This window comes from Phragmites australis, chromosome 4 (genome assembly GCF_958298935.1).
Source record: "Phragmites australis chromosome 4, lpPhrAust1.1, whole genome shotgun sequence".
NCBI classification, from domain to species: Eukaryota; Viridiplantae; Streptophyta; class Magnoliopsida; order Poales; family Poaceae; genus Phragmites; species Phragmites australis.
Window position 1 is genome coordinate 14157170 of NC_084924.1, and position 14449 is coordinate 14171618.

A 14449-nucleotide genomic window follows, 5' to 3' on the forward strand; every position below is an offset into this window, starting at 1 on the left:
ATCATCTATTATAATCAAGCAAGAAGAAACTCTAAAGAGCTCTCAGAGCCTTCGAGAGGAGGTTGACTAACTGATTTCTTTCTGCTATTTCATCTACCTAATCAATCCATATCAGACATAATTTTGGATTAGCAAACAACTACTTGATCGAGTTATAAATAACTCTTAAACCCATGCAAACATGTATTTATATAGCATGACTCATTCAAAGATCATCAAACTTCTGTGCTCTGATTTGACTGCAAGCAAAACAACTTGAACAATTCCATAAGGCACTTAGCCCTGCAAGTTGCAAAAGATACCAGCAATCCTGGGATATTGTTAAAAGAAGAATAACGCAAGGAACAATCAAGAATAAGTCAATGTTCATAATTTTAAACTGTAACAAAACTGAGTGATTGCTATTTGAATGATTATAAGGTTTCTTGTATCTAGATTTTAGACAAGCATTGGAGCCCTGTCATGAGCCTCTTTTTTTTTGCCTTTTTCTGAACGGAATTTTGAGCGGTTGATGAGCAGGCACCAACATAGCAAGCATGTGCAGAATTTTTCTTTTTTCTTTACCTTTTTCTGAACGGAATTTTGAGCAGTTATCCAAATAATATAGGGAAATCGCAAGGGTTGTTCTTGCAATCTTGCACCCGGGGTAATGAGAAATTACTTAGGTTTGAATATTCTTTTAAGATAAAGCCTATATTAGTGTCCAATCCTAGACATACCCTAGGAAATATAAATGTTTCATGGTAAGGGCAATACACTAATATGTACCATTTTCTGGAAACTGTTTTGCCTTAACTTTCAGTGGCTAACTGCCTATGCCTCTGGACTCTGCAGCACAAACACAACACTGATGTCTGGAGATTGAACCACGCAAAATTATTCCTATATTGACAGACTTCACGGATAAAATGGCTTCGTGAGTTTAACATCAGAAAATTGAATCAAGAAATGAGAAAACGTAAAAGCCAACGTATCAATTTAAGACCCAAGGTACATACGTAAACAACTAAACATGTTCGGATGAGAGATATCGGTGCAAGCCAAACATCAAAACAAGATAAAAATTGTGAAGATCAAAGTAGAATTAGATAACTGGAAAAACCTGAACTCTTCAGTGTTGCACAACCATAAAGTGCACCAATAAAATTGAAATGGTTTCATTTCAACATGCATAGCAATGATGGATACCCCAGCCAGTGTTAATGTCTATCAAAGATATACAAAACCAAGAAGGAAAGGATATGCTACAGTTCTGAATTTTTGCCACAGAGCGATACGGCAGTCATCATTCTATAGATGCTATCTGAGAAATCGGTTTGGATGTTCCAACAATCTTTTTTTAACAAAATGTTTTCAACAATGTTTAATCAATATTGGTCCTCAACGCTCTAAATTTGCAGCGCGAGGAAAAACTTCACTCTGACGAGAGCGCGGAAAATATAAGTAAATTATCTAGTACCAGAAGATGGGCATACCATGGAGAAAATAACCTATTCGTACACTCGAAGTTACAGAACAAAAAAAAATGATCAATATGAAATTTATTATGAAGATGATAATAAATGAAAAGATACTGCTATCATTGGACTGGTATCTGGTGCGGTGCAGCCAGAACAACAGGACATGCTATACTATTCATGGTATTGCAAGAAACACAGTTTCAGAAAGTACCTGACATAAAGGAGATATTTTGGTGAATGATCATTGTTTTAGAATCTTTCTAATATCATACACCAAATCAAGTTATTCTAAGACATACTTCAGACAAGAAAGGCAGCAATCCACAACTCATCACTAATACTTAGAAATATTGGTGCCGTACATTATCTCAAACAACAATATCCATTGAAAATAAGCTCAGCGTATGAAATTATATGATCGCATAAAATTTCAATTATATTTCCGTATACCAGGACAAAATCTGGAACAAAGATACAGTTTTCCTAACTCCCAAGAAATATAACTATACTTTCTTAGCGAGAGTCCGCTGTTTTGATCCATGTTCCACAACTTTCTCTTCAACATGCAGTCCTTTTCTTCGCCTAACAGAATTCATAAGCTTTTTAGCCAAGTTTGGCCCAATGCTTGAACCATCTCCAAATTCTTCAATCTCCTCCTGTGTCTTTGGGATAAAGAAGGGGTCCTCAGGAATAGCTTCCCAGTGGCTAAGAACGAGCAGAGCACTAACTGCACCTGCAGTTATGCTCCTAAGATGATTAGAAAATCCAACACTCTCAGCCACTGGCAAGTAAGCATGCACTGTGAACAATGAAGTTCCCTCTTGCATCTCTTCTTTCAGAACCCTTGCTCGCTTCTTACCAAGAACTGCATATGTTGCGCCTAATTGCTCTGTTGGTGTGGTCAACTCACAGAAGTACATGGCCTCAACAAGCCTTGGCTTGTTCTGAAGAACAGCTGCTCGGCATGCTTCTTTAACCGCAGTGATTACTTGACCGCTGAAGATGTTGTATTGATCAGAGTGATTGGAAGTATCAGAGCTGTCATCAAATACGTAAGGCTCAACAATAAACGCCAGACCCCACATTGGTTCATCACATAATGGCCCAGCATTTGTGGCAATCTGAAATCCTGAGACAACGCTGTTCCTTAGTGCCATAGACTCTAGATGTAATGATTCAGGAGCATTTGCCACTGATTCACCGTTGTCAAGATTATTGTTAGCTTCGGCATCAGATTCGCTCACAAACCCCAATCTCTCAGAGACATGAGATCGACCGCACACAAGAATGCCTCGCCTTCCATCTTGGATGGTTATCACACCATCACTTGATTTCACATCAGGCAAGAGGAGGAGATTTGGACCAACCTGCCAAGGACCTAGGGACCAGATTCTTTGAAGGTATCCAAGCCATGCCTTTCTATACCTCTCAAGTTTTTCTTTATCCATTCGATTGGAAATCGCTTCTAATTCACTGTCTATGGCATTGATCATCCGCTGCCTAAGTGTTGCAGCAGAATCACCATCATCATGAGAAAGCAGTGGATCCAAGACACCGTCCCTTTTCGCTGTTTTCCCCTCAATTATTTGACCAAGCAATTGTTCACTTTCCTCAAGGACCTTAGTCAGGGCATTGGGAAGCCTCAAGACCTGAACTCTCACAGTGCATCTTCCGTTTGGAGTAATCCTCTCAACAAAATCCTGCGGGGCCTTCAAGCTCTCCATTAAGCCAACACCTTCTCCTTCGATTGTCTCTTTGAAGGAAACTAGGGGGTCTGAGACCACCAATTTGACCTTTGCAAATCTCTCCTCCAGATCCTTTATGCACCGCTCCAAATGTATCTCACCAGCAGCAGCAAGGACATGCTCACCTCTGTGCGAAACAGTGTACTCAACAAATGGGTCTGCCCGGTTAAGAAGCTTAAGCCCTTTAACAAGAACCCCCAAATCGGACGGATTTGAGGGCTCAATCGCAACCTTAAGCATTGGAGATGCCTGGAACATCATACTCGAAAAGGGCCAGCAATTCTTTGTGGATGACAATGTAGCGCTCTTCAATATATGCTGGCCAAGGCCCTGGATCGCAACCACATTGCCAGCACCCACACTGGCAACTGGCTTCAGGCCCTGTCCCAGCATCTCATACAAGTATTGCAGCTCCACTTCCTGCACATGCTTCTGCATCGCATCCCCTTTCAGCGGATCATACAATGGCGATAGCACAAAAACCTTCTGCCCTGCACGAAGGACCCCACTGAAGACCCTCGCAAACGCCATAAAACACTCCTCAGACTCAATGGCACTGTTGTGGTTCAACGGTTCCCCATTCACCCCCTTCAATGGCAACATCTTATATGGCACCGCAAACATCTTTGACACGTAAACCACCACCGGTGCATCATAACTCACATCACAGGCCTCAACACACCTCCTCACCCTCTCTGCCTCGGCAACAACCTCAGGGCAACCAGCAGCATCCTCTGGCGCAACCTCCCTCTTTGGCATAAGCCTCACAAGCCTGACCCCTTGAGCAGCAACGGGGTCAGGTGTACACTCCACCACCATATCCATCACTGCATCTGCCAGTGGCAGCCACCGGCTCATCACAGACTGCAGCACCACCTTTGGATCCTTGTTCTGCAGCTCCCGTTTTGGAACCCCCAACTTGAAATTATCAATGACTTCCTGAACCTTCTTACTCTCACCACCCTCCGTCAGCACTAGCTGGTACATCTTCCACAGGTTCTTTAGCACAAACTCCACGAACATTGGCTGCGGGTCTGCGCTCTTCATGGCTTTCTTCCCCACAACCCTCTTCGTCTCCTTATCGTAGTATCTCGGGCCCCACAATCCTCTCAGGAAGGCCGAGGCGTTGACTTTGAACTTTTTGGCATAGAGGTCGGCGAACTGTTGGGGGCGGAAGCCCCAGCCGTCGAGTGCGCAGGCGAAGACGACATTGCCCTTCAGGGGCTGGAATGCGTCCTCGTCGTCGTCGTCGTCTTCGATGTCCTCGGGGAGGTCCTCGGCGGGGGACGAGGAGCTGGAGGCGGGGCTGTCCTCGAGGGCCGAGAGGAGGGAGAAGTAGGAGTGCGACCGCAGCGCGGAGTAGATGGAGTTGACGTCCGAGACGATGCGGTGGAGTTTCGCGTAGGCCTCGGCGGGGGTGAGGTGGAGCTCGGTGATGAGACGGTCGAGCTTGTTGAGCACCAGGCAGGGCCGGAGCCGCTCGACGAAGGCCTGGCGCAGCGCGGCGTGGGTCTGGATGTGCACCCCCTCTACGGCGTCGACGAGGATGAGCGCCGAGTCGGAGAGCCGGGCTGCGGAGGAGACCTCGGAGCAGAAGTCGATGTGTCCGGGGGAGTCGATGAGGCTGACGCGGTGCCTGCCCCAGCGGAGCGCGACGGCTGCTGACTTCATGGTGATGGCCCGGCGCTGCTCCTCGTCGAGGTAGTCCATGAAGCGGAGCCGGCCGGCCAGCTTCGGGTGGAGGAGCCCGTCCCCGAAGGACGCCACCAGGTGGTCCGCCAGGGTGGTCTTGCCGTGATCCACGTGCGCGAGGATGCACGTGTTGCGGACGCGGCGGGGGTCCTCCGCCGCCGACATTGCCGGCGGTGGTTAGGGTTTGGGCTTGGGGAGTTTTAGGTGGAGAAGGAAGAAGGGGAAGGTTCTGGACTCCGGAGCGGTCTGAAGGAAGCAGAAAAAGGCTTGGGCCTTGGGGACTAGTGCAAGATGAAGGTGTTGGGCCAGTTAGGCCCCGGACGCTCGAGCACCAGCGAGCCATTTTCCTTTTCGGTTTTCCTACGTAGCGGACAAGAAAGCTTTAACAACCGTTGGATCTGCGCTTGAGTAGAAGCCCCGCCGTCGGATCAGGTCGATTGGCGACCTCCGCTGTTCCGGCAACTCTGCGTCGCTCCCTCCCCTACCCCCTCGCTCTTCTGCAATCCAAGAAGATCGAACTGAAACAGTAAAAGGAACGTTTCAATCCAGATAAACCAAAAAACCAAAATTGCCTTCCATTCCCGTTTAGCGTGTGTGTGAGTGTGGGTGTGGTGTGCGTCCTCGTTAAACTGAAACAGTAAAAAAGAAAGCTTCAGATGAACAAAAAAAAAACCCATTAAACTTGCAATTAGACCGAAACCAACAAATCCAAGAGAAAGGCGTTTGCTCTCTCCTCCTGCTCCCTCCAATCCTCAATGGTATTGTACATTCTCGTGCAGTGGAAGTCTTGTGCCTCCTAATCCCATTTGGCGCGTGTGTGAGTGCATATGTGGTGTGCGTCCTCGTTGAATTGAAACAGTACAAAGGAAAGTTTTAATTCAGATAACCCAAAAACCAAAAAAAACCATTAAACTTGCAATTCAACCGAAACCAAAAAAAAATCCAAGAGAAAGACGTTCACTCTCTCCTCCTGCTCCCTCCAATCCTCAATGATATTGTGCGTTCTCATATACTGGAAGTCTTGTGCCTCCCAATCCCGTTTGGCGTGTGTGTGAGTGTGGGGTGCGTGTGTGGTGTGCATCCTCGTTGAACTGAAACAGTAAAAAGGAAAGTTTCAATTTAGATAAATCGAAAAACAAAAAAAAGCCATTAAGCTTGCAAATTCAACCAAAACAAAAAAAAAATCCAAGAGAAAGACGTTCACTCTCTCCTCCTGCTCCCTCCAATCCTCCAATCCAACAACCACTCTGAAAAAAAAAGTATCAAGTCAAATGTTTCGAGTGAAAAAAAATCCAAGTCAAAATATATTGTCTTAATAATTAGGTCAACAAAAGAAACATTCATCTTTCCTCTTAAGACTTAGAAATTATCACGTTAATTAGATAAAAAAAAAGATAGCAAAATATCCATATACCTGTCTATAAATTACCCACATCTACTGTTATGAAAAAAAGTAACATAAAGTACTCTTTACATGCTTCTCTATTACCCACATCTACCATTGTTAAAAAATAATGCCAAGTTCCAACAAAAAAGAAATATAATTTGATTAATGCATAAGTTCGTTACACTCTGCATGCATTACATATTTTAAAGTTACAAGTCAAATGATCTTTTGATGTAAAATATAATAGAAAGAAAAATAGAAACTTAGCTCAATATGAGATGGGTAAAAAGATATAAAAAGAGATAAGACCAATACGAGAGGATGGCTGATCTATTCAGATCGCGGAAAAAAATATTATCTTCGTAATTGGACAACAAAAGAAACATCATCCTTTACTCTTAAGATCTTGAAATTACCACGTTAACTAGATAAATAAAGGAAAGTGTCCCTAGACCTACCTATAAATTACCCACATGTACCATTAAAAAAATTAACCCAAAGTACCCCATATACATGTTTCTCTATTACCATCTATCATTATTAAAAAAAAAATGAAGCCAAGCACGGGTAAAAAAAAGGCAACGTAATTTGATTAATGTATAAGTTCATTGCACTCTGCATGCATTTAAGAGTTCAGAGTTGCAATTTAAATGATATTCTGATGTGAAATATAATAGAAGAAAAAATAGAAACCTAGCTCGGTACGAGATGTGTAAAAAGAAAGATAAAGTTATAAGACCCGGTATAAGAGGATGACTGATCTATTCGTATTATGGAAAAATACAAACGTCCGCTCAAAGAAAAAAAACAATATAATACATTCTCTCTCTCCCTCCTAGACGAAGTAGATGGGCTAGCGGTTTGATTGGTTGATGTAGTTTCCTGCTCTGCATCAATGAAAGAGGATGGGTGCAGTGTCGTTGTAAGGATGTTGACGGTGTGAAGGTCACAAAGTCTAGTGGTGTTGAAACGAGAGATGAGTTCTGGCTGCATATCCAATGGCACATGACCGAGACGGATGCAACTAAAACGAGAAGCCTAACAACCCCGTACGACCACTGACACAAAGAAAAATAATAATATAGCCTATTCTCTCTCCCTCCTAGACGATGTAGACAAGCTAACGGTTCGACTGGTCAACATCATTGCCCTCTCTGCAGCAATAGAAGGGGATGGGTGCGGTGTCGGGTGGGAGGATGTTGACACTGAGAATGTCACAAAGCATAGTGGTTGAAGCCAGAGATGAGCTCTGACCACATATCTAATGGTGGATGGTTGAGACGGATGCAACAAAAAAAAAAAAGTCCAGTGACCCATACGAGTATCGACACCGATAGAGACAAGAAATGGTTGAGAAGAATACATGTGTTGCTGCACCAGGCTTGGACCCCATAGCTCGAGGTCATGGCAATAGCAAGGCGGCAGAGCAAGATGTAGCCCACATATCACTGATGGTGAAATCGTGGCCTCTTGCAATGACAAGGAACGTTGTTGAAGCCATTAATTTGCAAAGCAGGACACATGAGTGAAAACAGTGCATGAGGACATGAGCTTCGTTGGACCAGGCTTAAACCGTGTAGCTAAGGGTCGCGATGTTAGGAAGGTGGCAAGGAAAGGTGCAGTTCGCATACCACGTAGATGATAGAGCGTGACCTCCAGCATCAACAGTTATGTGGATCGTCATGAACACAGGCGCAAATCAGTAGGGGAGGATATGAGAGCAATTGCATGACCTTTGATCATGCAACTCAAGGTCATGGCATCATAGAGTAGGCGAAGCAAGGCACAACTTGTAGATGGTGGAGTCGCAACCTCTGACTACAATGAGGGACATTGATGACGTGAGAGGACATGGGAGTTAGGCTTGGGTAGCACACCTCGCAGTAGTGATACCATACTGGCGAGGAGCTATGTTTGACCAAAATCATCAGGGAAATTTAGAAATTAGACTATGCACCACAAAGTTGTGGCATCAAGTATGCGACGAGACAAGGCATAGCCCGCATACTATAGATAGTGTAGCCACGACCTTCAGCAGCGAAAAAGGCACTGATAAAGACATGGATCAGTAGGATAGGACATGAGGGCTCGGATTAGGCCATGCACCTCATGGCCATGATAGCGGGATTGCAAGAGGCTACATGTGATTGAATTCATAAGGGAAATTTTGAAATCAGATAGTAGATTTGTTGTCGCGCATCACAAGGTCATGGCGGCAGGTAGGTGGCGGGACAAAAGCATAACATGTAGGACATAAATGGTGGAGTCACAACCTATGACAACAACAAGGGATGCCCATAAAGTTATGGATCGACATAACAGTGCAATCTACAGGAGTCAAGCTTGGGTTAAGTAGCTTGTAGTCGCAACAGTAGACGAGAATAGCATGGTTTGTATCTTCTTATGAGAAATTGATAGGCCTATGCAACTATGGAGGTGTTTGTTATAGAAATCATTGATCATGCTCGCAATACATTCATGTAAAATAAAATAAAAAAGAAATCATATTGGTTGAAATATAAATGACTTAGAAGGAATTGGTACAAGCTTGGTAGAGAGCTATATGAGGTCCCAATACGAACAAAATTATTTGATTGAAATAGCTAGTAAAAAAACGAGAATAAGTGCATGCGGAGGAGTATAATATACATGAAATACAACAAAAAGATGATGATAGTGCCCAAATATATAAAAGCATTGCTATGGTAGGCCTATGTTTGAATATATGTCTATCAAGCAGCACACATAGTAATGACAGAAAGCAGAGTCATAGTACAGTGAATTACAAATTGATGATAAAGTCATGATGATACAACTGTACATGCATATTTAGATTCTTGATACTAGCCACGCAATTTGAAAATTCCAAGTCAAAAATTTCAAGTGGAAAATTCCAATTGCAAAAATTCGAATAGAAACATCTCAAGACAAGATCTAGAAAAAAAAAACTAGGGTTCGGGTTCCATATGCTTTTGGCTGCTACGATGGGGAATGAAAGGGGAACTGTTTTGCTTTCCATATGCGCACTCGGACCGCGTCGCCCGCAAGCTGTTTAGCTCTTACGTGCGTGTTAAACAAGAGTGTCAAGCAGAAACTTGGCCACACGTGTTGTCGGAAGCCAGAATTAAATAAGCACCTTGGCACTTACGAAACTGGTTGTTAGAGATGACATTAGTGAGGGTACATACGTTTGTCCACAAAGGACTATACTGTATTGATATGTGCCTAATTTCTTTTCGTTTCTTTAGTTCAGTATTTGTCGCAAATTTTCTATGAGCAGTGCCTTTTCCGATTAAAAGTATGACGCCATGCACGCACACCATTACATGCACACATGTGAGTGTGCAACTTTACACCGTCAAATAACACTCATACTACATAGGAATGCTCGTTCGCATGACCCAGACATTCGTTAAGCCTAAACGTGAAATAAACAACCCAATTGGAGCCCAAACATCCATGATCTTCAAAGTTCAAACTGACTGCTCACCTCCAGTGTATGTTTGATTTGAGAGGGAGAGTTTGGTTCGAGTATTTTACGGTTCCTTTGCTACAATGTGTACGGGTTCCATAAGCCAGTAAAAAAATTTCCCCTCTCATCGTCCTCGTCTTGCGTAGTCCTCGTTTGCTTGCGTAGAGTGAAGCTAGTCAACCAACGGTCATGTGTAGAAAATAATTTTTTATTTGGCACGGTTTAACTGTAATTTAAGATGCGATTTTAGTTTCTGACATTTTCGATGGACCGCTCCGGATTCGATTAGGTTCTATTAGAACCCACACTGGAGATGCTCTTAGACTCGAAAAAGTCGTAACTTTCGGTCACCTCGACTCCGCTTTTCCTTTTCTCCGGCGCTCTAACCGGTATCGAGCCGATGGCCCTGTTTTGGTGTCAAGAAAATAATTTTAGATTTCTGAATTTCTCCAGGAAGTCTTGTCGCAAATTTCTTTTGCCCAGGACGGGTTTTGGTATCATTTTGCTTGCCGAACTGACGTACTTTGAGAATGACAGTGATTGACAACATGCTGTTAGGTTAAATGAAGCTCCTCTGTTTTTCTTGTGACAAACAATGAAGAAAAAAAAAACAATGGACACATGTCCCACACCTTCATGAATATCCTCAACAATCCATTTCCTATTACCACGATCTTCAGTAATCATGTTGACACCTGCAAAATCCATTGTCTTAGGGATGAAAATAAAAAGGTCCAACATGTTCGTCACCAAATGGACTTCATGACTATATATAGTCCGTATTGGGGATTCCGTATGTTAGAATTGGCTACGCTTATGTACTCATATGTGCTTTCCTAACATGACCAAAGGAACTGTGTCCGATTCTTTTCGAGAAGTAGAGCAAAACTAACACAAAACTACAACGTTATTTGTAGAGCTCTCTTACGGTGGTCCATACTACCTAGAGGTAGTAGGTAGTATAAATTTAATCCGACGATCCATGTAATTGGATATTTTGGTAATAATAGCAATTTTGTTAAAATTACCCACCATACTTTTGCTAATAGAAAGATCGACGTCGCAAACGTCGGATCGCTAACCCTAGCCGATGGGTAGCAAATGAACTCTCATGCCGAATGCAGATTAAAATGTTAAAATGGCAATAAAATATTACTCTATTTGGAGACATATAACTGCAATTAATTACTTTCATGCCACATATTTTTTTCCCCAAAACAACCCTAATACTACTATACTACTCACATATACTACATATACTACTGGTGAGAAATGAGTAGTATCCTGACTAATCTGGACCGTTGGACTCTAAAAATAGATGGCTCATATTAATTTTGGATCACCGTAAAATTTCTCTATTTGTAGGCAGTCGACATGCTCACTTGCACTAAAATTCAAGAAACCCTTTATTTGCACTAAAACTCGCATGTTCAAATTCCTGGGCGACCCACGCGGAATGAACCGGGATTTGGGCCTCCCAAACAAGCCTAGAGCAACGATAAAATTCCATGAAGTTGCATGCTGATCACCATAACCCATAACATGTGAAGCACCAGAATCGCAAAGTAACAAATGTTCAAACATGTGGTGTGAATAGCAGAACAGGATTGTAGAACTGCACTGATTATAAAAGGGAAACATCACCAATGTGTAAGAGGATAAGAGTATAAGACCAAACAGATACGAGGTGCTACACCAAGGCATGGATTTTATACCCAACGACAGTGGACGAATAACCTATGCCCTATATATCGAACCAGCAAAATTGATACATTCTACTTCAAATGTGTCATGCACCAAGGAACAGGGCAGAGGACCATGCAACTGACATACTGAAGAGATCATCCAATGCAAGTAGTACCTACCAGCGACCCAGTCAGGCTTGCAGCAATACAAGCTTGGGCACAAATTAACTAGAAACTGACCAACCTGAAATGGCTACGAATTATGCAACCAAGAAAGTTCAGGTGACCGAGCTCTCTCTCTCTCTCTCTCTCTCTCTCTCTCTGTTATCTTTTTCTTTACGTTGCGCCTTCGTTATCTTAAGCTCAGCAGGAGGAGGGAGTAGCCAGGGCCAGTTCAGTGCCCACCACACTGATCCCGCTAGCGTCTGCATCGAACATGGCCCTCTTCCCCTCCAGCAGGCTGGCACCGCAGTGCGCGGACGAGGAGTCCTGCGCAGAGCATGATTAATCAGACATGAATCAGCTTGTAGGTGCCTCGATTTCTTAACTATTAATGCTTACAGACAACAATGGAACAGCAAGCCAATGTGAACTAATTGTCAGAATCATGTCATAGACTGAAGAACTGGAGGGGAAACTAGGCCCAGGCAACAGTTTCAGAGAGTTCTTAACAGCAAGGGGAGAGAGAGAGAGAGAGAGAGAGAGAGAGAGAGAGAGAGAGAGAGAGAGAGTGCAAGCAAGTGGACTTACCACATGGCGTAGAGTCATGCCGGAGAAAGGCTGCATCACCGGGAGGGTGCTAAACCCGGCAGCAGTAGTAGCAAACAGCTGTTGTGGCTGGAGGAGCGACCTCGGGCTGGGCAGGGGCAGCTGCAGCTTGGCTGCGGCGGTGTTGGTGGACGACGCCGAGGGCGGTGTGGAGAGGGCGCCAAGCATCACGCGCTCATCCAGGCCGGACGACGCGGCCGCTGCCTCAAACGGGGCTCGCGACGACCGCGGGAGCCCTGGCCCAGCACTACTGGGGCAACTGGTGCTGCGAGGGAGCCCGGACCCTGGCCCAGCGGCTGTCGGGCAGCTGCTGCTGTCTCCGCCGCTGATGGTCATGCCGGAAGCCATGCTTGGCCACAGGAACGTGCCCTGTGGCTTGCAGATTCGGAAGCTGCTCTTCCTCGCCGTCCTTTCCGAAGACTCCGGACCGCCTTGGACGACGGCGCCATCTGCCTGCTGGCTAATCTGGTCACCACAAGCCATGTACATTGCTGTGCCAGGAAAAGCTTCTCGATTGCCGTCACTGGGAGCCACTTCCACCTGATGAGCTCTTTCCATATTCAGCGGCAGTGGCAGCTGATCCTATACCATCCAATTGGCACCGTTGTTCTTGATTAGTTACTTGTACTACTAATGGATTATGTCATATGTTCGTTTGCAGAGGCTGCGCAAAACAGACAAAGCATGCACAGAGCCACAGACTGCATTGACATGCAAAGAAGCTACCTTGAAAGAAAGGAAGGAGCTGGAGAGAGATGTAATCTGCTCCCCTAGCTTGTCATTCTTATCAACAATATACTGGTACTTGTCCTGAATTAAAGGCAAATTCAGTTAGTAATTGTGTTCATAGCTGCACAAAGCTAGTAGAACAGAATACGAAGAGAACTGGACCAAAATAAAAAATCAAGATACTCTAAAGAAACATCCCTGCTTAGTTGGTACAGATGGAGAAGATAGTGTCATGTCTAGCTGCATGTATGTACCTTGATGGATAACACCTCCTTCATCAGCTCACCATTCATCTGAACCACATTCTCGTACATGTCCTGAAAATAAAAGGCAAGCTCGTTTCTGTAAATGCAGCAAAACAAAGCAAAGTCAATGCTTCACCGTAAAGCATTTCAGGCATCACAACAGGTTCAGAAATGTAGATCAATTAAGACAAAGGGAATCATTTCTCAGTTTTCCTTTTGTTTGCATGGAAAGTGCCATATTTTTACAAGCAGAGAGTGTTTGCTGCATGCATCCACTTACCTTCAAAGAGAACACCTGCTTCTCAAGATTTTCGTTAACCTTGACAACACTCTTGTACTTCTCCTGAGAAACAAAGTAATAAACTTCTATTACTGCATTTAACATGGGCATGGCAAACACAAGATTTTTTATTTCCTCAATACGAGCAGTGCGGCAAGTAAAGCTGAGAAAGTGTAGTTTCATGCTAGCAAGAGCATGCACATCCTGGCTTCAGAGACTTGAAAAGGGAGTTACAGATGGCAGCCATATGGAAATATCAGTGAAACTGAATTGAGACTAGAACTTCAAAAGAACTTCCATAAATAGACGAAAATGATTATCCATATATATATATATATGAGAATTGCACATCAATGCAAGTTCATAACACACTACATATTTTGCTCAGTTCTAAAATCAGAAGAGGCCAACAAAAATATCATCTTTCTTGAAGAATGGAGGGGACAACAATAGAAGTGAAATGATTGAGAGGGGAAATAAGAAGAGGATCTTATGGATACCTTCAATGAACTGTAAGCTCTCTCTGCATCGAAGTTCCCATCCTTGTCCAGTAACTGCTCCATGTGCCTTCACACCACCACAAGTCAAACTTGGCACAAAACTGGGAAGAAATCTTACGTCTATTTACAAACTTAAATAACAGTGATGCTGCAACAAAACTACAGACTAGAGTACAGACCAATGCAAAACGTACAAACTGCAGTGGACAGAGAAAAGGAGCAGAAAAGGAGAGACCTTTTTACGCATTTGACCTCCTCGGCGAGCTCCTGGACCTGCCTCTTAACCAGTAGGTCGCCGGCAACGGGGGACACGTCATCACCTGGCTTCCATCCCGGCGGCGGCATCCAGTATGGATCAGAAACACCGGCCTCTCGCCGTACCTCAGCAAGTTCGGCCGGCTCCAGCCAGTACTCCATGGCACCATCCGCGTTGTGCCGGCGACGGAACCGGTGAGTGCTGCCTTCCGGCACCCGGCCGGCCATGTG

General features: G+C 44.1%; 2 protein-coding genes across 2 annotated transcripts; both read right to left on the bottom strand.

The window, feature by feature from the left end:
- Window positions 1–1823: 1823 nt before the first annotated feature.
- On the bottom strand, window positions 1824–5196 carry LOC133915767 (uncharacterized). Its single transcript, XM_062359061.1, has one exon. It carries the CDS (start codon window positions 5060–5062, stop codon window positions 1964–1966), a length of 3099 nt encoding a protein of 1032 aa, XP_062215045.1. The 5' UTR covers window positions 5063–5196; the 3' UTR covers window positions 1824–1963.
- Window positions 5197–11804: 6608 nt separating this feature from the next.
- On the bottom strand, window positions 11805–14446 carry LOC133915768 (protein AMEIOTIC 1-like). The gene is made up of 7 exons (XM_062359062.1): window positions 14199–14446; window positions 13964–14030; window positions 13464–13526; window positions 13193–13255; window positions 12936–13019; window positions 12192–12791; window positions 11805–11930 (listed from the first exon to the last, which is right to left on the bottom strand). Exons 1-7 carry the CDS (start codon window positions 14444–14446, stop codon window positions 11805–11807), a joined length of 1251 nt encoding a protein of 416 aa, XP_062215046.1.
- Window positions 14447–14449: the final 3 nt, after the last annotated feature.